Genomic DNA, 23,506 nt, shown 5'->3' with positions numbered 1-23,506 from the left:
GGGCGGCCGCCATGTTGCGGAGCGGCGGGGCCGGCGGGCGCTGACGGAGGAGGCGGAGCGGGGCCGGGCCGGGCCGGAGGCAGCGGCGGCGGCACCGCGACCGGGCAGGTACGGCCGGCACAGCGCCGAGGGCACGGTGCGGGGCACCGCGGGGCAGGGGGACTGCGGCCGGCTGGGCCCTGCGCCTTCCTCCGCGGGCAGGGGCCTGTGCGCCCCGGCGGGGCCGGGCCGGGCGGGGCGGAGGGGCCGGGCCGGGCGGGGCCGGGCTGGGGCAGCGGCGGCTCCGAGACCGGTTGGGGGTTCCTTCCCTCCTGCTTTTCCTCCGTCCCTCCTTTCCTCATACTCTCCCACTCTCCCTGAGTGCCTTTCCTCGTTCTCTCCCACCTCCCTCTGTCATCCCCACCCCGGTCGCTGAACGGCCCCGCGGGGCCGCTTCTCTTCCCCTGATGTTCATGACAAACAGCAAGGAGCAGTCGGTGTTTCCGCTCCGTCGCGGTGCGCTGTCAGCCCTGGCAGGACGGGCCCGGGGCCGGCGAGCCCCCAACGCTCCGGTGCCTCGGGGGTGTTTGGTAACGGGCACGTCCCGCATCTGCACCCGCAGCTGGAAGGTCGCGCTGTCATCCCCTCCTTCGGTCCGTGTGCCCTGAAAGGCACGGAGAGCCCGAGCCTGGCTCGGTGTGTCCTCACCAGCTCCTTCTTGCTTCTTGGTCAGACTGATGATGCGGATGGCAGAGGTGTCTTTTTTGTGGTGTGGACTTTGTTCTTAAAAACCTGCCAGGCTGCGGCAGGAACTTCGCCCAGCAGTCCCTTGTTTACGTGCAGCACCGGTGGATGTGCCCCTGCCCCCCTGGTGGCTCGGGGGTCTGAGGGAGCTCGTTTTACCACCGTGTCTTTTATTCGGGGGTTTTTAACGTATTGCTGACGTTTTGCACGTGGGATATGTGCACACCATCAACAACTGAGCTCTTAAAAACCTGAGCCGAGTGTCTTCCTGGTGGTGAGAGGGTCCTGCTGGGGCAGGGAGGGCTGTCAGGTCACCTCAGAGTCACCTTGTGAGGTTGTCGTTGGGTTCATGGTGTGGAGGATTGCTTTCCCTCGATTTGTAGCACTCTGGAGGGTTTTATGCCTGTTGTCTTTGTGAGTGCTGGTGCTTCCTGAATGTGTTTAATGATGCCACCCCAGTATTTTGTGGTGAAGATTCTTCAGAGAGCAGCTCCACTGTGGGCAACAAAACCTCGTTGTAGCCTTCCAGGACCTAAAGGAGCAAACAAGAGAGCTGGAAAAGGACTTTAGACAAGGGCTTGGGGGGACAGGACAAGGGAGAATGGCTTCCCACTGGACAGGGTGAGATGGGATATTGGGAAGAAATTCTTCCCTGTGAGGGTGGGGAGGCCCTGGCACAGCTTACCCAGAGAAGCTGTGGCTGCCCCATCCCTGCAAGTGTCCAAGGCCAGGTTGGATGGGGCTGGGAGCAACCTGGTCTCATGGAAGGTGTCCCTGCCCATGGCAGGGGGTGGGACTGGATGGGCTTTTAGGTCTCTCCTAACCCAAACCAATCTGGAATTCCATGACTGTACAATTTTTGTGTTAAAGACTGATTTTGATTTATTTTATTATTATAATTAATACAGAAGCAGAATTTTCCAGGGCTGTTGACTGAGGCTGCTGTGTTTTCTAAATTCAATTACTTTCTTTCATGGGTTGACCAGGGGCACTGTTGCATTTTCAGTAGTTTAAGTATTATGATGAAGCAGAGTTTTGGATGCCTGACCTTTCAGTAAAGCTCCAGAGACAAGGCTGCTGGTGAATTTTTAATCTTTGCTTTTAGTGCACTAACTTTTCCTTTATTGGAAGCCTTGTCAGAGCTTTTATCTAGAGCTGGTGCTTTCAGCTGTCTGTATTGCACTTGGAATTGTAAGTCAGCCTGACAGCTGTATTCCGTGGATTTTTGTAGCTTTCTGAAGGGAAACTGGATTTTATTAAAGTCAGTAGCTTTGTGAAAAATTGCCATGCTCAGACAGAGCATAGAAACTACCAAACACAAACGAGAAGCCCTGAAGGTTCTCAGAGATGTTACAGGGGTGACCTGCTGGGGAGCAGCTGTGGAGAAGGACCTGGGGGTCCTGGTGGACAATGAGCTGTCCGTGATCAGCAATGTGCACCAGTGGGATCTGGGGGTGCACTGGGAAGAGCATTTGCAGCAGGTCAGGGGAGGGATCCTGCCCCTCTGCCCAGCCCTGGGCAGGCACATCTGCAGGGCTGGGCCCAGCTCGGGCTCCTCAGCACAGCAGGGCCAGGGAGCTCCTGCAGCGGGGCCAGCGCAGGCTGCGGAGATGCCCAAGGGATGGAGCAGCTCTGGGAGCAGCAAAGGCTGAGGGAGCTGGGGCTGTTCAGCCTCCAGGGGAGACACTGAGAGGGGCCCTCCCGAGGGTTTCATCAGGGGGCAGAGGATGGAGCAGGCTCTGCTCGGGGGGCCCAGCAACGGCACAAGAGGAACGGGCACAAACTGATGCCCAGCACAAACCTGCTCTTCACCCCAGCCCTCAGCACTGTCCCCAAGCCAGGTGACAGCCAGCACAGCCCAGGGGTGCAGGTGCAGCTCCACCACCTGCCTTTGCCAATAACTGTGTCTCTAAAACCAGAGTGTTTCTGGTGCTGCCTCTTGTTTGTTTTTCTGTTGTAACAGATAAACCTCTTACAGGACTTGCTGTTAATTAGGGAGCCTTGTGCCCCCCCGGGCAAGAGGTGCCACCCAGGTGACCCCACGTGTTGTGTTTTGTTTCTCAGTGCAAGGTTTCCTGCATGGCTGGAGAGTTTGTGCTTTATTTTGGATTCCCTGGGAGCAGGTGTGGCCCTCTTTATTTATGGAGCAGCATGGCAAAAAGGTGAAATAATCACTACCTGCAGGCAGTAAAAAGGAGTTTAATGGTGGTGATTTTCTGAGAAATCCCCTGCTGAGTGTGTGGTTGTCGTGTCTGCTTGGATAAACCCTGCGCTGCAGTGGGATGTGTATTGAATGAAAACGTCATCTAGGAAGGCATAGTAACAATTCTACAATTCTTCTGACTTATTTAAAGCTGGCTGAGGCAAATTTGGAACCCCCTTAGCAGGGCCCTGGCTGCTGCATGGGTACAGTGGCAGGGGGGCTGGTGGCTCTGAGCTCTGTAGTTGCCCATCACTTGCATTTGAGTTTCAGTTGAACAGCTGAAAATATCCTGGTCTTTGGAGTACAGGCTTGACTGTTGGCTTCCCCTCTTTTCCTTCAGTTGTGGAGAGAAGTGGGATTTAGGAAAAACATCTGTGCTGAAAGTGGTGGTGACACCTGAAGCATCATCCATGTGGGAGGCAGCAAGAACAATGTTTCTGGTGGACTTTCCAGGGCGTTCCCCTCAGAGGAGGACTTGTGCCTAAGGGCAACTGTTTTGTATAAGAAAATCCTTATGGAAAAACTTTTAAGCTTGTAATGGTGTACAGAGAAAATTTATTAGATATTAGGAAGAAATTATTGGCGGTGAGGGTGGTGAGGCCCTGGCACAGGTTGCCAAGAGCAGCTGTGGCTGCCCCTGGATCCCTGGAAGTGTCCAAGGCCAGGTTGGACAGGGCTTGGAGCCACCTGGGCTAGTGGAAGGTGTCCCTGCCTGTGGCAGGGGGTGGCACTGGATGGGCTTTAAGGTCCCTTCCAACCCAAACCATTCTGGGATTCTGTGATTAGTGGAGGGGGTGTTTATCTTTGGTAAAGGCTGTTCCAAAGACAGATTTTGCTGTTTCCTGAAGGCCTTACAACCCTGAGTTTCCGCTGGCACGTGACAGCCCAGGCCACAAACAGAGCTCTGTGTCACGAGCACTCTGTCCTTGGCTCCCGCAGGCTTCCTGCAGCCTCGCTCATCAGAGTGCCCTGAATTCCTGTGGTTTGCTGCTCAGAGTCCCTCTGTCATCGTGGGAGGACTGCATTGCTTTGGGGTGGTGGACATGAAGCCTTACCCGAGTTCTGAAGCTGTCTTGGAGCTTCTCCGTGAGCGCAGGTGGAGGTGCAGAAAGTCAAACACTTCTCACCTCCAGCCTGGATTGCAGGTTGGGCCCGTGCCTATGAGGAGGGGGAGATGTTTTCTGCCTGTGAGGGAGATATTTTCTGCCATGGGAGGTGAGAGGAGGCACGGATGGATCGCTGTTCATTTTGCTTGTCTCCCAAGCTTAGTGTGGAACTGCAGCATGTCCAACTTCTGTACTCCCGTTACAGCCTGGCAGGAGATGCAAACAGTCTCTTCTCTTGGGCCACTTTGCCTCCAAATCCAACTGGAGTTCAGTTTGTGCCTATTTCTGGTCACTAAAAGTTGGTGTTTTTGGAACAGGGGCATTGTAGAGCTGGTAGTGAGTGCATAAAGGGGTGTGTGAGTTCCCTGGGCAGGACGTGCTTCTTGGCAGGAAAACATGGCTCGGAAAAGCAGGAAAGTGTGGAATTTTGCAGGACCTTCAGTGAATAGTAGTCACCTCCATCTTACCCTCTGCAATACACTGCTGGGGTGTGATGGCTCTGGCAGTAATCCAGTGTCTTGGTGGACTATTGAACCTTCAGGAGTGTGAGGACTAAGGGTGCAGATCCCACCTGACACCATAACACTGGAGTAATTTTGTTGTTGCCATTAGTGTGATCTCTGCAGTACAAAGCCGTGAACAGGCAAGGCAGCAAAGGTTATATTTTGTTTTGAAATAAAGCTTTACCTGCTTCTATTGCAGAGGGGTTACTTTTGTAAATGGCTGATTTTATAAATGCTTTTCACACTGATACCTTTGTAAATCGTTAAATAAAAATTTATATCCTTCTAGCTTTTAAAAGGTGAATATTGGTAAAACACAAGGCTCTCTAGTCCTCAAGTCTCTTTGTCCTACTGCTGGTTTGAAAGGAGGCCAGTTCCTGGAAATTTTTGGTGGGTTGGCATAAGATATAAACCCTCTTCCTCCAGGTTAAATGTGCAAAAGTTCTACTTTGGGTTGGCCTAGTGCAGATTATCCTGCTCCTTGTCAATGGCTGCTCTGTATTCTCCATAGCTAAAATGCTTTGGTGCAGCTTTTTTTTTTACCTTTTTTTTTTTTATTCCTTCCCCTTACAGCTTGTGTAAAAGAGAAGAATCTGTAACTGGAAATGCTCTTACAATACTCCAGGTTGAGGAGGAGGAGGTGATGCTTGTTAAGCCATATGAAAACATCAGCCCTTTGGGGCCAGGTTAGGTTTTTGTGTGATGTGGCCAGTGAAGGCTGGAGGTCCCTGGAGCTGCCAGGGACAGAGGAACTGCCATTCTGCTGCCAGCTGAGGGCTTTACCTTATTTATTTGCAAGTGTTGTGGTTGGTTTCAGATAAATCATTAAAAGATGAAAACTTTGGGTTTGGGGAAGCAGGACATATGGGTTTGATTTCAAACCCTGCTGCTCACGACTTGAAGGACTAAGTACTTGTGTACTTTTCCACTTGGTAAATGATGGAGCTTTTCCAGAGAGCTTGGAAATACTCAGCACCCCAATAATGACATTAAATACAAACCCAAAGAGCAGTCAGCATTTCTAGGTTTGGGTAGTCTCTTGCTGACTCTAAATTTGGGGTCTGTTTTGTGCTTGTTAGTAAAAAAAGCTCCAGGCAACCTTTTTCAGATTTGAGGTGCTTCAAAATAAAGCATCAACATAACATTAATGGTATTTGAATTACCAAGGCATCTTCTACCCCCTTTGGCCCTGTATAAATTAGGAAATATATTCAGCTCTACATTTAAATTTATCCTGCCTTTGGTATTCTGAGTCTCCCACTTCCATCAGCACCTCTCCTGTTGAACACTTACCCACCCAAATACTCTGCAGTTTTAAGAAGGACATGAACAATTTCTGGAATAAAAAAGGGTTCATCCAGCTCTGAATTGACAGAGCCAACACAACCTGCATCTGTCCCCCCACCTTCAGTGTGTGCTGGGGAATCCAAACAGGCACAACCTGCCTCAAACCACAGAAAATCACTTTGCAAAATAATTGCCCTCGTTTCCCAGCCAGCCCTGGCATTCTGCATGCTGGCTTATTACAAACACATCCATACCAAGAAAAAAACATTTCTGTATTTGAATACTTGAAGGTTGGGTCAATAAAAAGAACAAAAGGCACTTTGTTCAGCACCATAACTCTGCCTGGAAGTGTTGTTCTTAAAGTAATGGGCTGTGAGACAATCCAGAGACAGCACATAAGGTGCATAAGAAAATAAAGTCAGAATACAAATTCTTCCTTAGGAATCCAAAATCTTCCACCAAACCCTACATTTCTTCTCCAAGCATAAACTGCATAATTAGTTACAAAGTATTATACAAAAAGAATATGTAACACATGCAGCTCCTCAAGATCTTTTATTTCTCCAATTTAAAGAGAACTTATAGCCCACGTACCCCGGTCATAGAATCACAGAATCACTAGGGTTGGAAGAGATCATCAAATCAAACTGTTCCCCAGCACTGCCAAGGTTACCACTAAACCATGACCCCAAGTGCCACGTGGCTTTTGAACACACTCCCAGGGATGGTGGCTCCACCCCTGGGCAGCTGTGCCAGGGCTGGACAGCCCTTTCCATGAAGAAATTTTCCCTAATATACAGCTTGAAGCTCCCCTGGCGCAATTTGAGACCGTTTCCCCTTGTCCTGTCCCTTGTTCCCTGGCAGCAGAGCTCAACCTCCCTCCTGGCTCCCCCTTCCTGTCAGGGAGTTGAGGAGAGGGAGAAGGTCCCCCCTGAACCTCCTTTTCTCCAGGCTGAGCCCCCTCAGCTGCTCCTGGTGCTCCAGACCCTTCCCCAGCTCCATTCCCTTCTCTGGACAATCTCCAGCCCCTCAATGTCATTGTTGTTGTGAGGGGCACAGAACTGACCCCAGGATTTGAGGTGGGGCCTCAGCAGTGCCAGCACATGGGGACAGTCACTGCCCTGGTCCTGCTGGACACACAGTGGCTGGTACAAGCCAGGTGCCCTTGGCCTCCTTGCCCACGTGGGCACACCTGGCTCATGTTCAACTGCTGCCAACCAGCACCCCCAGGTCCTTCTGGCAAAGCCTTTTTTACTTGCTTCAGGGGGAAAAATCCACTGACTTCTGACAGACAAATTTGGAGTTGGCAAGAGCCTACCCCAAACCAGAGGTGCTGCCTGCTCCTTGGGTCTGTGGAACAGGTTTTAAGGTAAAAATATGTCATTATTCAGGTGTTGAACATTCACTGCTGTGTTCTGCCTCTGCAGTCTCTCTGTTGGACACCCTGTGCTGTGTTTCTGAGTGGAAGTCGTAGTTGAAATTGGGGCAGATGGGAACTCAAATGAAAAGCTCGAGAAGCGAATGTGTTTCAGGTGCAGAATTAAAAATGTCTCTTTGCTTTGTAACTGGATCTGGATCTTGCACGAATACTGTGCTGAGCCATTTTGGGAGGACACTTCAAATGTGTGGTGTTCCCTGGCTCATCACGCTCCTCATGTGGGTTCTGCAGGCTGAGCTCATGGTGTTAAAACAACAGCAACCCAAAAAAAGAAAAGGGGATTGGGGTGGGGAAGGGTGTGCATTTTGTTGAGCTGTTTGATTTGAGATACACATTTGATGCTCGTGGGTTGGTAACGGTGCTAAGTGAGGGAGAGTGTTTCATGTGGCATGCACTAATTGTTGGTTTTTTTTAACCTCCTTTATTAAGAGCATCACAGATTTTTCTGACTTTACACTCCAGTAGTGCCATCTCTGACTCTTTTCTTCATTTGGTGGAAGCTGATCACTGTTAAATTTAGGAGCTTTCTCCAGTTTTGCCTCTGAAAGAACATATGGGAGAAATGTATTAAATGAAAAAAGCTTGGGGGAGGAGGTGGCAGAGGTAAACAGGTGTGCTCAGAACCAACTTGGCACCGTCTATTTCAGGGATGCTCCTGTAAAAGTGTTGGCAGGCTTAATGGCAAGGAAGAAAAGCATTTCAGCATTTGTAACAAATCCAAGTTTCAGTACTAACAAATGGCTTAGATCAGAGAAGCACAGAATCTCCTGAGCTGGAAGGGACCCACAAGGATCATCCAGTCCAACCCCTGGCCCTGCACAGACACCCCAACAATCCCACCCTGTCCCTCAGAGCGTTGTCCAAACGCTCCTGGAGCTCTGGCAGCCTTGGGGCTGTGCCCACTGCCCTGGGGAGCCTGGGCAGTGCCCCAGCACCCTCTGGGGGAAGAACCTTTCCCTGAGATCCATCCCAACCCCCCTGGCACAGCTCCAGCCCTTCCCTGGCTCCTGTCCCTGGTCCCAGAGCAGAGCTCAGCGCCTGCCCCTCCGCCTCCCCTCGGGAGGAGCTGCAGCCCCCGAGGAGTCTCCCCTCAGTCTCCTCTGCTCCAGCTGAACCAGCCCAGTGCCCTCAACTGCTCCTCAGACCCTTCCCCTCCAGACCCTTCTCTGCCTCCATGTCCCTCCTTTGGACACTCTCCAACAGCTTCAGATCCCTCTGACACTGTGGCCCCCAAACAGCCCCCAGGACTCGAGGTGAGGCCGCCCCAGGTCAGAGCAGGGTGGGACAATCCCCTCCCTGGCCCGGCCGGCGATGCTGGGCCTGATGCCCCCCAGGACACGGTGGCCCTTTGGGCTGCCAGGACACTCTGCTGACTCAGATCCAACTGACCACTGACCAGGACCCCCAGGGCCTTTCCCCTGGTGCTGTTCCCCAGCCCCTCGTTCCCCAGTCTGTCCCTGCATCCAGGGCTGCCCATCCCAGGGGCAGGATCTGGCATTTGCCTTTGTTAAACACCAAGCAGTCGGGGATTGCCCAGCCCTCACATTTGTCAGGATCTCTCTGTGGGGCCTCTCTGTCCTTGAGGGAGTCAGCAGCTCTCCCCAACTTGGTGTCCTCAGCAAATCCACTGAGGACCTTCCAGTCCTGCATCCAAGTCATTTATGAAGACATTCAAGAGAACTGGCACTAGGATTGGAGCCCTGTGGAACCCCTCTGGTGCCTGGTCACCAGGCTGATGTCACCCCATTTGCTGTAACCCTTTGAGATAAAAGGCTGTCAGCTCTGCAGGCTGAGGGACAGCTCCAGTGCACAGTGTGTGTGCTTTGTCTTGTTTTCAGGCTGATTTCACAGGCTACTCTAACACTTCATCACATCTTGCTGAATGGCAGCACGTGCTGCTGGCCCCCCCACAGCTTGGTAACTTGCCCCCAGTTTTTAACGACAAACCCTGGGTAGGTTTTTGGTTCCTGGAGGGAACCTCTTCCCAGCAGGTCATACCGGAGGGAGCAGGAGGCAGTGCCTGGCAGTCCCTGAGTGTGGCACTGTGCAGCAGCACAGCCTTTGTGTACTTTTGCCTCCTGGATTTTGCAGCAAGTTTGTATCTCGAGGCGACTCCATTGGTGCAGCCGCGACTCCAGCCAGGAGCCATAAACGTTTATGCAATAACAGGAATGAAAATCCCTCTACGTCCTGCACAGCTTCCAGGTGCCTGTGTGTTGTGGGGATTTGCTTGTGTGTTAGCTTCCACCTTTCCCTTTGGACATGTTTATCTTGGGTTGAAAGACCAACTTGGCGTCTCTGTTCTGGTGTCAGCGTTTTTGTGCCCGTGTCAGCCGTGGACAAAGCACGAGGTGTGCATGAGGGGGGAGGGAGGGGCCCTGGGCTTGCTGCTCTCTGCCCTCAGGGCTCAGGGAGGGCTGTGACTCCCTGTCCTCACACAAGTGTCAGCTCATTTATTTTTTATTGATACACGGTGTCATTTAGCAGCCAGATCTCAGCTATGAAGCAGCCCTGTCCTTAAATACATTCTTAAAATGTGTGCTTTTTAGGCTGTGTAGCTGCGAGTGAGCTTTGTGCCAGCCAGGAGGAGTATTTGAGACAGCATGCACATCAGATGTGGAATGTTCACTTGAGGGCTGCTGTGTGTTCCTGCAGTGGGTGGTGTTAAAAGTCTCCAGTACTTCTGTAAAGTCTGAAAGCATCTCACCCTCAGCACTGCTGCCCCTGGCCTGAGGGGTGGGACAGGCTTGATAGAACCTCAGGGTGCTTTGGATTGGAGGGGACCTTACAGTTCATCCAGTGCCACCCCCTGCCATGGGCAGGGACACCTTCCACTGGCCCAGGTGGCTCCAAGCCCCGTCCAACCTGGCCTTGGACACTTGCAGGGATGGGGCAGCCACAGCTGCTCTGGGAAACCTGTGCCAGGGCCTGGACAGGACAGGCTACAGGCACCTGAACTTCCCAGGCCTGTTTCCTGAAGGTTTGGCAAGCTGTGCTGCTGCAGGGCCTGGGGGCACTGCCTGCTCCAGTGTGGGGGGGACCTGCTGAGGTCCTGTCAGACACAAAGTGCTGGTGCCTGCACACGAGAGTCAGCAGCCGAGGGCAGTAATGAAAGTGGGTTCTGCTGTCAGTTTGGGATCAGCAATCTGGGTAGGAAAAGTGGTCTCAAGTTCAAAGAACAGGTTTAGGAAGCTGAAGAGGCTGTTTCAGTGTGGAGGGGTGTAACATTTTGATGTGTTTCTCCCCCTGGCTTTTGCAGGTGACTAATTACTGCTTGGAGTTCGCAAACCCAAATTCCTGAGCCTGCTGGTGTCCCCAGCCAGCTTCCCACCATGGACCAGGACTACGAGAGACGTCTCCTACGCCAAATCAACATACAGAATGAGAACACAATGCCTTGTGTGAGTACAGATGGGCTCAGGCTCACTGTTATGTTGTTGTCTGTCTGGCCTGGGACTGTTTTCCTTGAGCTTTTGAAAGACCTGGGGCCTCTTCAAAGCAAACCACAGTCTTTTGTTGGGCTGTGAGCAGGTGTGAGTTCCTGAGCTGTTCTAGGAATACCCAAGTAACTTGACTTCAAGAGAGCTTTTGAAAAGACAACCCCAGTTCAGGTTGCAAAAAGGAGTGAAGATATTTTTATGGAGCTCAGTAAATGACTTTTTACTACATAATCTCAGTAACTATGTGTGTAATGTAAAAAATTGGGGGCTGACAAACCAACCAACTGATTGACAAGAGTAAGTCTAATGTCTTTTATTCTTTAATTCAGGTAGCAGAGATGAGAAGAACCCTGACACCTTCCAATTCCCCAATGTCTTCTCCTAGTAAGCACGGTGACAGATTCATTCCCTCAAGAGCTGGGGCCAACTGGAGCATTAACTTCCACAGAATAAATGTAAGTTTTGATCCCTTCCCCTACAGCTCAGCCTTGGAATTGTGGAAATAGTGCCTTTTGTTTGGGCTGGCATGATTGCTCTGCTTATCCCCTGTACCATGGGCTTCTACTGCCCCAGGAGAGTTCATTTGAGTGCATGTCCTCAAACCCTGTGCTCCAGGAGCTTTCTGGATTTGCTGTTTTACCATAAATCCTGAGGTTTCTGTATGGTGATGGCGTGTTTCTCTATTTCAGGAAAATGAAAAGTCACCAAGCCAAAACAGAAAAGCAAAGGATGCTACATCAGACAATGGCAAAGGTGAGAACCCCCATCTGCTGCTTGAGCCATGCCCAGAGTTCTTACTGCATGATGTTGGGGAGCTTGGAAATTAAGACCACACTGACACTTTCATCCTTATGCCAAAACTCGTGCTGCTGTTTTGGGAAATGCCCACATCATGAGTGAATACCAGCTCACTGCTTCTGATGAGTGTCTGGGAGGCAAGAGGCTGTTTCTATCCCGTGGTTTACTGTGCCAGGGAAGCACTTTCCTGATGAGGGAGAAGGAGGGAAAGCTTGCTGCTAATCTGGCTTCTAAACAGGGGCCCCAGGCTTATTAAGACGCTCTGTGAGTGTACAAGTCATAGAATCATGAACTGATTTGGGTTGGGAGGGACCTTAAACCTCGTCTTATTCCACCCCCTGCCATGGGCAGGGACACCTTCCACTAGCCTGGGTGGCTCCAACCCCTGTCCAACCTGGCCTTGGGCAATTCCAGGGATCCAGGGGCAGCCACAGCTGCTCTGGGCAACCTGTGCCAGGGCCTCCCCAGCCTCACAGCCAACAATTCCTTCCCAGTTTCCCATCTAACCCTACCCTCTGGCAGTGGGAAGCCATTGCTCCTTGTCCTGTCCCTCCAGGCCCTTGTCCAAACTCCCCTTCCAGCTCTCTTGGAGGCCCTTTAAGCACTGGAATGGGCTCTGAGGTCTCCTTGGAGCCTTCTCTCCTCCAGGTCAGGCAGACACGATCCTGGCTCTCCCTGCAGAGCTGTTGCTGCTCGGAGCTCTCTGCTCAGTGCTCATTTGGGTTCACAGATGGCCTGGCCTACTCTGCCCTGCTGAAGAATGAACTCTTGGGAGCAGGGATCGAGAAGGTGCAGGACCCTCAGACAGAGGACAGGAGGCTGCAGCCATCCACCCCAGAGAAGAAGTCTCTCTTCACTGTGAGTCACTTACTTGCACTACAACCAGTGCAGGTCGCCCCGTGGGTCACAGGAACGGAGCACACGGCCCTGCCAGGCTGCTTGTGCAGTGACTTGCTGCTGGGGCTTGGCTGAGATAAGCTCTTGATAACAAATTTGGTGGCCTGCAAAGAGCACCTGAGTGTGCAGCAAACAACGTGCTTCCTGTGTGTGTGCTGGCAGGAAAGCTGGGTGGGGCTTTTTGGACAGTGTGGTGACGGATCAAATCAGGCTTTTTGGAATTCAGGGGAGGTGAGGGGAGGTATGCAGTTTTGGAGTGCCTGAGAGAGGGAAGAACTGAAAAATCTGGGCAATCTGACTGGGTGTTAAGAGTTGGATTGGGACCAGTGCACAGGGGAGTGATGCCCCAGGCCCCAGGGTGCTTACGAGGGGTGTTTTCTTCGTGCAGTACTCGCTCAGCACAAAACGCTCCAGCCCCGACGATGGCAACGAGGTCTCACCCTATTCCCTGTCTCCTGTCAGCAACAAAAGGTAACACTGATCCTCCACAGGCTGTGAGAAGGGAGGGCCTGGGGCAGAGGGTTCAGCAAGGTTCTTGTAGGGCTTTTCTCCGAGGCACCCAGAATTGCAATGTGAATTGGGTTTGGAAATCTGGAGAGATCATAAATAGGGACAGTTGAATTCTAAGGCTTTCTGCAGGTGCCCAACCTGCCCGTGTGCTTAACATGTCTTGGCCAACTCTTAGTAATCAGTTTACCTTTTTGCTCCCTGGGTCCTTTGTAGGAGCAGAACCTAATTCCTTCCAGTCTTGCTGCTGGAAAGAATTGTGCAGCCTCTTTGTCCCTGCATTTCTATGGAAATGCTGTAAAGAGTGGCTGCACCTGTGGCTCCCATCTGCTGTGGTGTGCAGGATCCTGTAGTTGTTTTTCTGTCTGTTTTTGTAAACAGTCAGAAGCTGCTAAGATCACCTCGGAAACCAACTCGGAAAATCTCCAAGATTCCTTTCAAAGTGCTGGATGCCCCAGAGCTGCAGGATGACTTCTACCTGAACCTGGTGGACTGGTCCTCTCTTAATGTCCTCAGTGTTGGCCTTGGGACTTGTGTTTACCTGTGGAGTGCTTGTACGAGTCAGGTAAATGGTCATCACTGAGGAGGGAAGTAGCTGTTGCTGTAGGGCTTTTCCAGCCTTCCAGAGCTATGGAATGTGCCCTGTGAGGGGTTCAGCACTTGTCATGCTCTGTGCCAAACGAGGCACTGGTTTGTGAGACAGCCAGTAGTGCTGTATGACAAAAACTTGTGTTTCTTACCCCATTGTGTCCTCTCTGAAGGTGACCCGGCTGTGTGACCTCTCTGTGGAAGGAGATTCCGTGACATCCGTGGGCTGGTCAGAACGGGTCAGTATGGCACTGTCAGCAGGGACAGCTGAGACACTTCTCACCTAGGCACTGTCATCATAGCCATGGTTAACTCCTTGGCTTATTCTCCTGAATTCCCCCAAGCTCCCTCTGTACATCACCAATCAGATGTGTTTTCCTGTCAACACTTTTTCTCTGCTAAAAGAAAGGGGTTAGAGAACAGCCTCTTGTATCTCGAGGTTCTCAAGGCATTGCTAAGAGGAGTGGGAGGGAGAAAAAGCCAGATCTTCTCCAGCTCTTGACAATAAAATGTTACAATAAATATATTCCAGCCAGGCTGCATGGGCCTCTCAGCAGGGAAAAGCATGTAAGATGGAAGAACTCTGGATGCTTTCCCTCTCGTGGGATTTATCCCAAGTCTTTTCCCTCAGCTTCCAGCTTGTTTTCTGGCTGTACTTCCTGGCTGTACTGATGCTGGCTCTCTGTTTGTCCAGGGGAACTTGGTGGCTGTTGGCACTCACAAGGGCTTTGTACAGATCTGGGATGCAGCTGCAGGAAAGAAGCTCTCCATGCTGGAGGGGCACACGGCCAGAGTCGGTAAGGAGGGGGGAGGCAGAGGGTTCACGGGGTCTGTTCCTTCCTGATTGAACTTTGTTAGCCAAGGATCTGCTGGAAACAGAAAACTTGGAATACCAGAGTTGATATTTATCCCCTGCTATGTCTTGAGCAGTCTTGAAAATATTATAGTCTCATAACAATGGTGTTCTGATCTGGGTGTGATGGTGGTTGGGTGTTGCAAGCAGGTGTTTGCTCCATGTCTGAGGCATTTTGGGTTTGGTTGCAACATCCTTTCACTGCCACGGGCTTCCGGTTACAGTCCTGCTGGCAGCTTCTCACTGAGATTTCCAGTTCCTTTTTTCAGGGGGGGAGCTGTTTGGTTTTTTTTCTGCTCAGAGCTGTTGTGAAACTGGACTCTGGGATGAGATTTGGGAAATCCAGGCACTTCCTGAGATCTGTCCCTGTGCTTTACTGCACTGTGAAATGGGGTTGGTGATTCCTGCAGTCAGTCTGTGCAGGTGAATCTTTCTTTGTGCAGGGATCTAGGACTGGATGTAGGGGAGATCTGTAAGGTTTGGAACGGGGTTTCCTTTGTTTGGGGTTTTTTTTTATCCCTTGGCAACTGTGGTGGTGGCATTCTGCTTACCTGCTATTGCAGGGCTTGAGAGGTTGGGCTTGATATTTTGTCCAGCAGGACGAGGGCAGTGGCTGTCCCTCTGTGCCACACCTCAAATCCTGGGGACAGTTTTAGGCCACAGGAAAGGCATTGGCTGTCCCCCTGTGCCACACCTCAAATCCTGGGGACAGTTTTAGGCCACAGGAAAGGCATTGGCTGTCCCCCTGTGCCACACCTCAAATCCTGGGGACAGTTCTAGGCCACTCACGACAGGAAAGGCATTGAGGGGCTGGAGCATGTCCAGAGAAGGGAACAGAGCTGGGGAAGGGTCTGGAGCACCAGGAGCAGCTGAGGGAGCTGGGGGGGCTCAACCTGGAGGAAAGGAGGCTCAGGGGGGAGCTTCCACTCTCTCCAGCTCCCTGACAGGAGGGGGGAGCTGGGTGGGGTTGGGCTCTGCTCCCAGGGAACAAGGGACAGGACAAGGGAAAACGGCCTCAAGTTGTGCCAGGGGAGGTTCAGGCTGTATATTAGGGAAATGCTTTCATAGGAAGGGTTGTAAAGCAATTGGCACAGGCTGCCCAGGGCAGGGGTGGAGTCACCATCCCTGGGAGTGTTCAAACAACGTGTGGTTGTGGCATGTGGGGACCTGGTTTAGTGGTGAACACGGTGGTGCTGCGTTGACAGCTGGACCTGATGATCTTAGAGGTCTTTTCCAACCCCGATGACTCTGTGATTCCATGACTCCCACAAACACACTCTGAAGCTGTGCCCACGTTGCAGGTGCCCTGGCATGGAATGCAGACCAGCTCTCCTCAGGGAGCCGGGACAGGATGATCCTGCAGCGGGACATCCGCACACCCCCCCTGCAGTCCGAGCGCCGGCTCCAGGGGCACAGGCAGGAGGTCTGTGGGCTCAAATGGTCCACGGATCACCAGCTCCTGGCCTCCGGAGGGAATGATAATAAGGTACAGTCACATGAAATCTCAGACCCCCCTTTCTTTTTAGGACAAGGGGAAATGGCCTTAAGTTACACCAAGGGAGGTTCAAGTTGGATATTAGGAAAAATTTCTTACTGAAAGAGGGGTTAAACATCAGAACAGGCTGCTCAGGTCAGTGGTGGAGTCACCATCCCTGGAGGTGTTGAAAAATATGTGGATGTGGCACTTTGCAATATGGTTTACCGAGCCTGCAGGGATCAGGTTAAAGACTGGACTTCATCTTGAAGGTCTTTTCCAATTCTAATGATTCTGGGATTCTTTAAGGATGTTTGGCCTCTCTGAAAGGGGCTTTTGTTTTGGTTGTTGGAGTGTGACCAACATAAATCATGCTAAGCTTCTATTCAGTCTTCTCTTCCTAATAAAATTAAAAAGGCAAATTTAATTTGCTTCTGTATGTGGCTAATTAAATCTCTAGCTTGACTCTGGGGCTTGAATTCAGTAAAGTCACTGCTAAGCTGCCCTTCCTGACTTCGTTCATGCAGTGTGTGGTCACGTTTATTGCAGTAATGTTTGTGTGCAGAAGGAACCTGAGGCAGAGCTCTGTGAGTTCTCCTACCTGTAACACAGGCTTGTAGCTCACTGAGCACCATATGGGAGAAGCATCTGTCATGGAGAAGCAGTGTTCCAAGCCCTTTGGAGTGGGTTGCTAGGTAGGGAATGTGCCCATTGCCTGTGTGACAGCATGGTTGGACTGAGTTCCTCCTGCTCAGAATAACTCCTAATGAACTGAGTGGATTTCTAGATGCATTCTGGAATGATACACCCAAAAAACAACAGAAGGGTCTGGGGTTCCAGTCAGGGATGCTGTCTTTGGCTCTGTGCACTTCCCTTAGGGACTGTTCCCTGCCTCGTGGCCCAGGGGTAGAATGGCTCCTCAGCTGAATGTAGTGGCTGGATGGGACTGGCACTGGTTGCCCAGAGCAGCTGTGGCTGCCCCATCCCTGGAAGTGTCCAAGGCCAGGTTGGACGGGGCTTGGAGCAACCTGGGCTAGTGGAAGGTGTCCCTGCCCATGGCAGGGGGTGGAACTGGATGGGCTTTAAGGTCCCTTCCAACCCAAACCATTCTGGGATTCTGTGAAGTGCAGAGTGGAGCTGAGCGTGCCTGGGCAGAGCTGTGAGAAATCAGATTGTTGCCCAGCTGCCCTCATTGGCCCCATCACGGCTTGTGGGTGTTGTGGACACATGACTGCTGCACAAGTTTGATCACGTCCCTCCTCTCTGCCAGCTCCTCGTCTGGAATCACTCCAGCCTGAGCCCTGTGCAACAATACACAGAGCACCTGGCAGCAGTGAAAGCCATCGCCTGGTCCCCACACCAGCACGGGCTGCTGGCCTCGGGCGGGGGCACGGCCGACCGCTGCATCCGCTTCTGGAACACGCTCACGGGGCAGCCCCTGCAGTGCATCGACACCGGCTCCCAGGTGTGCAACCTGGCCTGGTCCAAACACGCCAACGAGCTGGTGAGTCCTCCCTGGGCAGTGCTGCTGCCAGGCTGGCCCCTGGGGGAGGTGGGGCTGAACGTGAGCCAGGTGTGCCCACGTGGGCAAGGAGGCCAAGGGCACCTGGCTTGTACCGATCACTGTGTGTCCAGCAGGACTGTCCGCCTATGCGGGGCACTGCTGAGGCCCCACCTCAAATCCTGGGGTCAGTTCTGGGCCCCTCACAACAAGAAAGACATTGAGGGGCTGGAGAGTGTCCAGAGAAGGGAACAGAGCACGGGAAGGGTCTGGAGCACCAGGAGCAGCTGAGGGAGCTGGGGGTGCTCAACCTGGAGAAGAGGAGGCTCAGGAGGGACCTTCTGGCTCTGCAACCCCCTTGACAAGAGGGTGGAGCCAGGTGGGGGTCGGGCTCTACTGCCAGGGAACAAGGGGCAGGACAAGAGGAAACAGCTCCAAGTTGCACCAGGGAAGGTTTAGATTGGATATTAAGGGAAATATTTTCAGAGGAAGGGCTGTCCAGCCCTGGCACAGTTGCCCAGAGCAGCGGTGGAGTGTTCAGATGACGTGTGGATGTGGCCCTTGGGGACATAGTTTAGTGGTGAACTTGGTGGTGGTGCTGGGTTGATGTGTGGACTTGATCTTAAAGGTCTTTTCCGACCTTTATGGTTCTATGATGCCTGTTTCCCTCTCCCCTTCCAGGTGAGCACTCACGGATACTCACAGAACCAGATCCTGGTCTGGAAATACCCCTCGTTAACCCAAGTAGCAAAGCTCACGGGGCACTCCTACCGAGTGCTGTATCTGGTGAGTGATGGCCACCTCTCGGTGTGTGATGGCTTTGACTGCTGCCAGATGCTCACCTGGCTGCAGGTGTGCTGAGATGGGACCCACAGCAGCAGTGCCAGCGGCACCATGAGCTGCCTGGAGTCTGGGTGGGGATGTGAGCGCTGCCCACGAGCGGCGGAAAATGCTCTGTGTCTGGTTTCTGTGCCTGCAAGGGATGCTTTGATTTGCTGCTATGGAAATGTGAGGCTTTGTTAATGATAGCAAAGCCTGCCAAACTCTTCAGAGGAAATGTCTGAGCTTTCTTTTGAGAAAACTCTTTTGAGCCTGGAGAAGAGAAGGCTCCAGGGAAACCTTAGAACCCCTTCCAGTGCCTAAAGGGGCTCTAAGAGAGCTGGAGAGGGACTTGGATAAGGGCCTAGAGGGACAGGACAAGGGAGAATGGCTTCCCATTGCCAGAGGGCAGGTCTAGATTAGACATTAAGAAGACATTCTTGGCTGTGAGGGTGGGGAGGCCCTGGCACAGCTTACCCAGAGAAGCTGTGGCTTCTCCATCCCTGGAAGTGTCCAGGACCAGGTTGGATGGGGCTTGGAGCAACCTGGGCTAGTGGAAGGTGTCCTGTCCATGGCAGGGGGTGGAACGAGGTGATCTTTAAGGTCCCTTCCAACCCAAACCATTCCATGATTCTGTGACCCTGTGAAACACAAGCATCTCTCCTTGTTCCCTGAAGACTTTCACAAAGAATTTGCTGCTTTCAGCCCCCCCATTTGTCATTAAACACTTGGTGCAGGTAATGCCCAGCAATCTCATAGCTGCTCTGTTACTGGGGCTTTCAGCAGTTCACAGCAGAGCTGACAAATACTGCTGCTGTTTTGGGAGGTGGATTCCAGTGTAAGAGACCAATACAGCCAGCAAATCCAGTCATGTCACATTTCCTGCCTTAAGGCATGTTGATAATCCTGGGAGGAATATCCTCAGTTACACATGGCTTGGATGTCTTAACACAAGAACCCTTTCCATGATAGTCCCCCGTGTGTGTTCCGTAGCTTCACCAGTGAAGTGCAAGTGCCCAAACTGCCCCTGAGGCTGGATGAGGCACCTGGGAGCAGAGGAAGTTGTTTGGCTTCTCACTGCCAGCCAAGTAGGAAGGAGAGTTAAACCTCTCTCCTGCATTCCAATGGAGGTTTGTTTTCAACCTCACAAGTGTGGCAGATGGTGAGGGTTGTTGTCTTGGCCGCAGGCGATGTCCCCTGACGGGGAGGCCATTGTCACAGGAGCTGGGGACGAGACCCTGCGCTTCTGGAACGTCTTCAGTAAAACTCGCTCCACAAAGGTAAGGCCGTGGGGGGGGGGGGGGGGGGTGCTCAGGGGGGGAACTCGGGGCACGTTGGCTCTGCTCTGCTGCCTTCCCTCTGATCCCTTCACTGCATCCTGCAGATCAAGGGCCAGGGGCAGGGGAGGGTTCAACTTTGCTGAGATTTAATGGATTTGTCATCAGATGAAGGAAAAGGTCACCCCGTGTGCCCAAGGCAGTGTGACACAACATCCCTGTCCAGGCTGGTCCAGGGCTGCTGAGCAGCGTTTTTGGGGGGCTCACCCTGAGCCCACCATCTTCCTGCTGGTGTGTGGCTGTGAGCTGAGCCCTCAGGGGTGACAGCAGGCTGGGACCTCAGTCTGGAGAAGAGAAGGCTCTGGAGAGACCTGAAGCCCATCCTAGTGCCTAAAGGGACTCCAGGAGAGCTGGAGAGGGACTTTAGACAAGGCATGGAGGGACAGGACAAAGGGGAATGGCTTCCCACTGCCAGAGGGCAGGTCTAGATTAGATTTCAGGGAAAAACTCTTCCCTGGGAGGGTGGTGAGGCCCTGGCACAGGTTGCCAAGAGCAGCTGTGGCTCCCCCATCCCTGGAAGTGTTCAAGGCCAGGTTGGATGGGGCTTGGAGCCACCTGGGCTAGTGGAAGGTGTCCCTGCCCGTGGCAGGGGGTGGGATGAGATGAGCTTTAAGGTCTCTTCCAACCCAAACCATTCTGTGCTTATCCAGTGGCTCCTTATTAAACTTCTTAAAATAGGATTTTGGATGGAAATGGGGTCGTGGATGCTGCCAATGACAGTTCACCATCACCAAAGGCGGGTTGTGCCTGGTGTTCCGAGAGCTTTTCTGGGCAGAGGGATCTGGAGGATGGGGCTGGGGGGAGCTGGCACTGCTGCTGGGGGTCCCCCAGTTGCTGCCTGCTCTGGGACAGAGCTGCCTGCAGAGCTGTGGGAACAGCACACTGGTCTGCTGTGCTCCTTGTTATCAGTTGGAAGTAACCCATGGGAATATTTATGGTGTTGGACTTTGGATGGTGAGCTGGGATCGTGCCCTGAGCTAGAGATTCCTCCCCAGATTAAAAACAAACCCAAAAGCACGTGGAGTTACAGCTGTGGAGGACTTACCCCCTGCTTTGTCTTCTCAGGAGTCTGTGTCCGTGCTTAACCTCTTCACCAGGATACGATAAACCCTCTCCCTGCACCCCAGGAACCTACAGCCTGACATTCCAGGATCAGACCACTCCCTCGGCCTGCATGGACCCCCGGAGCCCAGCCGAGGGGAGGGAGAGCTGAGGGACTGGAGGAGGACCCAGCTCAATAAATACGTGCTTGTGATCCACGCTGGGCAGTATTGGGGATGGGGTGGGGAGGGGAGGGAACTGCCAAAGGTTTGTGGATTCATCTTTCATAAAGGGAAACGGGTACAAGAGAAATGTTAACCCAGCATCCTCCAGCCCTCCGGATGGAACCGGGGAGGACTCGTGTGACATGGACCACTGAGACCGGACTGAGGCCATCCCCACGGCCGTGGTGTCCCTCCTGGGAGAGAGGAGCATATCCTTGCCGCTGTGGGAAGGGGTTTGACGTGCTGCTCTGGGTCCCTGTGTCCTTGGTGACATCTCTGGAGGCAGGAGCCAGCCAGACTGGGCCGGTACCACTGGTGCAAGTGGACACGGCTCCAGCTGGGCATCGAAGGGCTTTGTTCATAGCCTTTGTTCATCCCCATTCCAGGAAGAAACTGGAGAACTGCCTATTTTCCTTTGTTTTTTTTTCTTTATTTTTTCACCCAGACAGGTACTGTAGTACTTGACATAATCATTCCCATAAGACAGCTTGATTTTTCTGGCGTGCTTGGCAGCTGCCTCTGAACAAATACGTTTTGGGGCTCTAAACTTCGGAGGAGACTTGGAAAAGCTTTACCTCCGAGGGAGCAGATTCGGGAAGTTCTGCAGGTGCTCTTGCATGTTCTGGGCTGATCCTGTGAGTTACCAGAGAGGAGAAACAAGGACTGTATAAAAAAAGAAACCCAATCCCCCCGTGCATGTGGAGCTTCCCCCAGTGCCTTGCTCCAGAGTCTCCCTGAGGCCAGAAGCAGTTGGGATATGTTTGAGAGCCAAAACAACTCCCAAGGATCTGATTTTTGGGGCGAGCAGGGCCTCTTCTGGCTGGAAGAGGGGTTCTAAAGCAGGGCTGCGTTGTTGCTTTTTGCTGTCTCCAAGTCCCAGCCAGGGCCCTGCTGTTGGGTTTTGGTGTGTGGTTTTTAGGTCATGTGGGACGAGAGTTCAGCTGGTGTTGGAGCCCGTGGGGTGACACAAACGCTTGTGTGTGTGTGTGTTGCTTTTAATTTAAGAGGAGCTGTGAGGCTGCACAGCCTGTCCTGTCTGACGTGTGTATGTGCCTGCCCTGCCCGGGCCCTGCCTGCCTCCTGCCCTTTCCCAGCACTGCTTCCTGTTCCCGTGTGGAATTCCCTGGCTGTGTATATAGACCTTGCCCTCTCTCTGTAGATTACGTAGGTAATGCTTTCCTCTCTCTTTCTTTGTTGGTTTTCCTCCCCTCCCTTCTTTCCCTAAAACCAGGCAGTAGGAATACGATTGCCTTTCCCCAGTACCACCAGTACCCTTAGGGTGAGCTGGTACAGCCTGTTCACCACAGCCTTGACCACACGTGCCATCACAGCAGTGCCTGGATCAGGCTCTTGGTGCTGCCCCCGTGTTGCAGCTGCTGGAGGCACTGGTGAGGAGCTGGTGTGCTGGGAGCCCCCTTCTCCATACAGCCTGGCAGCTCTGAGTCTCCCAGGCCCACAACCCACCTTGTCATCTCATAGTCTTGCTTGCCACTAGGATGGATTTTCCATGGAATTTCTGAAACACAGTTTGAACACAACTGCTTTAGTGTAGCTCTGGCTGTGGGATTTGGGGCTCGGTGTGAAGTGACACCCCCCCATCCCGGGTCTCTGTTCCTTTCACAGGCACTGTTCCACATCACTGTGGGTTGGGAGCACCCAGGAGTGTTAAATTGAGTCAGATCATTAAGTTGGGGAGTAGGTTTGAAGGAAAGGTTCACCTGCAGCAAGAGGTGGTCTGTCATGGGTGTCACCACTTGGGAGTGGGGCTGTGCACAGGGGGCCTGGGGGGGCTGGTGGCTGTGCTGTGGATTTTCCTGTCTCTTGTGCATTGCCTCCTGCCAAAATCCCACTGTGCAGACCCCCAGGACACACTGCTTTCTCCTCTGGGAAGGAGTAGTCACTTGGGATGGGGGCACACAGGAGGTCTCAGCCTGGTTTGTGCCCGTGCTGGAGCAGGAGAGAGTTGGGTCCCAGCTGGAGCACAGGGTGGGTGATGCTGGTGGGGCTCCCCAGTGTTCCAGGGCTCCTGCAGGGATGGGTTTGCCTCTCAGCCTGTGATGTGGGAGCTTCCCCAAGGAGCCCCAGGAGTTGCTGGGGTGGGGGGCAGTGCCAAGTGGGCGCTGCAGCCTCTGCCCAGTGCTCCCAGCTGCGCCCCAGGATGCTGCAAAGCAGGGACACCCCCTTGTCACTGTCCCCCACCATTGTCCTCTCTGGCCAGGGTCTTTCCCAAACTACGTCTTGCTTCCATGTCGCGCTTTTCTCTGCCTTGGGAGCAGGATGGCTCGTGATGGCTTCTCTCATTGCACTTGGCAGCGAGGGCTGGCGATTCCCAGGCCAGGGCTGTCCTGTGGCCACACGTGTTACCCTCGTAGCACGGCGAGAACAGGCTGCTCACCCTGCCCTGGCTGCCAGAGCCCAGCACAGCCGCCTTCCCCCCCTGCTCCCAGCTGCCGAGGCAGGATGGAGCTCCCAGTCGTGTCCGTGTGCGGATGGGTGTGTGCGTGTGTGTGTCTGCAGCTGGCACTGTGACACTGTCACTGGCTGAGGGTTCAGCAGGGAAAAGGGCAGAGCTGAGGTGGTGTGTTGGGGTGTGACCTGTGAGCGCTGACCCGGGCACAGGGTCCTCCCGTGCCGGTGACAGAGTCTGCGGCCTCGTGGCGTTGTTGTATCCCAGGTGTCACATGGTGGAAAAAAACATGGAGTGTGCTGTAACTTTTCCATGTAAAGCAATCGAACTGGCATTAAAGAGGTTGTGAATTTATTGGGA

General features: G+C 53.0%; 2 protein-coding genes across 2 annotated transcripts in view; one reads left to right on the top strand and one right to left on the bottom strand.

The window, feature by feature from the left end:
* SMIM24 (small integral membrane protein 24) overlaps positions 1 to 2,188 on the bottom strand; it is a 19,862-nt gene extending 17,674 nt beyond the window's left edge. The window contains exon 1 of the mRNA XM_027705168.1: positions 2,184 to 2,188. The gene's annotated coding sequence lies outside the window, so the exon portion shown is untranslated. The remainder of the gene's footprint in view (positions 1 to 2,183) is intronic.
* On the top strand, positions 43 to 23,506 carry FZR1 (fizzy and cell division cycle 20 related 1). Its single transcript, XM_027705163.1, has 14 exons — positions 43 to 108; positions 10,520 to 10,661; positions 11,030 to 11,155; positions 11,390 to 11,453; positions 12,229 to 12,356; positions 12,784 to 12,866; positions 13,284 to 13,467; positions 13,664 to 13,729; positions 14,185 to 14,287; positions 15,645 to 15,829; positions 17,088 to 17,321; positions 18,000 to 18,104; positions 19,325 to 19,417; positions 20,540 to 23,506. Exons 2-14 carry the CDS (start codon positions 10,593 to 10,595, stop codon positions 20,579 to 20,581), a joined length of 1,482 nt encoding a protein of 493 aa, XP_027560964.1. The 5' UTR covers positions 43 to 108; positions 10,520 to 10,592; the 3' UTR covers positions 20,582 to 23,506.

The sequence above is a fragment of the Neopelma chrysocephalum genome, unplaced genomic scaffold (genome assembly GCF_003984885.1).
Source record: "Neopelma chrysocephalum unplaced genomic scaffold, ASM398488v2 Primary Assembly neopelma1_320, whole genome shotgun sequence".
Classification (NCBI taxonomy): Eukaryota; Metazoa; Chordata; class Aves; order Passeriformes; family Pipridae; genus Neopelma; species Neopelma chrysocephalum.
Note: the sequence above shows the minus strand (reverse complement) of the source record. Positions and strands in the feature narration are given on the sequence as shown.

Coding starts and splice junctions, on each gene's coding strand:
- FZR1 (XM_027705163.1), top strand. CDS start 10,593: ATGGACCAGGACTACGAGAGACGTCTCCTACGCCAAATCAACATACAG. Junction 10,662..11,029: donor ATGAGAACACAATGCCTTGT/GTGAGTACAGAT, acceptor TCTTTAATTCAG/GTAGCAGAGATGAGAAGAAC. Junction 14,288..15,644: donor GGGGCACACGGCCAGAGTCG/GTAAGGAGGGGG, acceptor CCCACGTTGCAG/GTGCCCTGGCATGGAATGCA.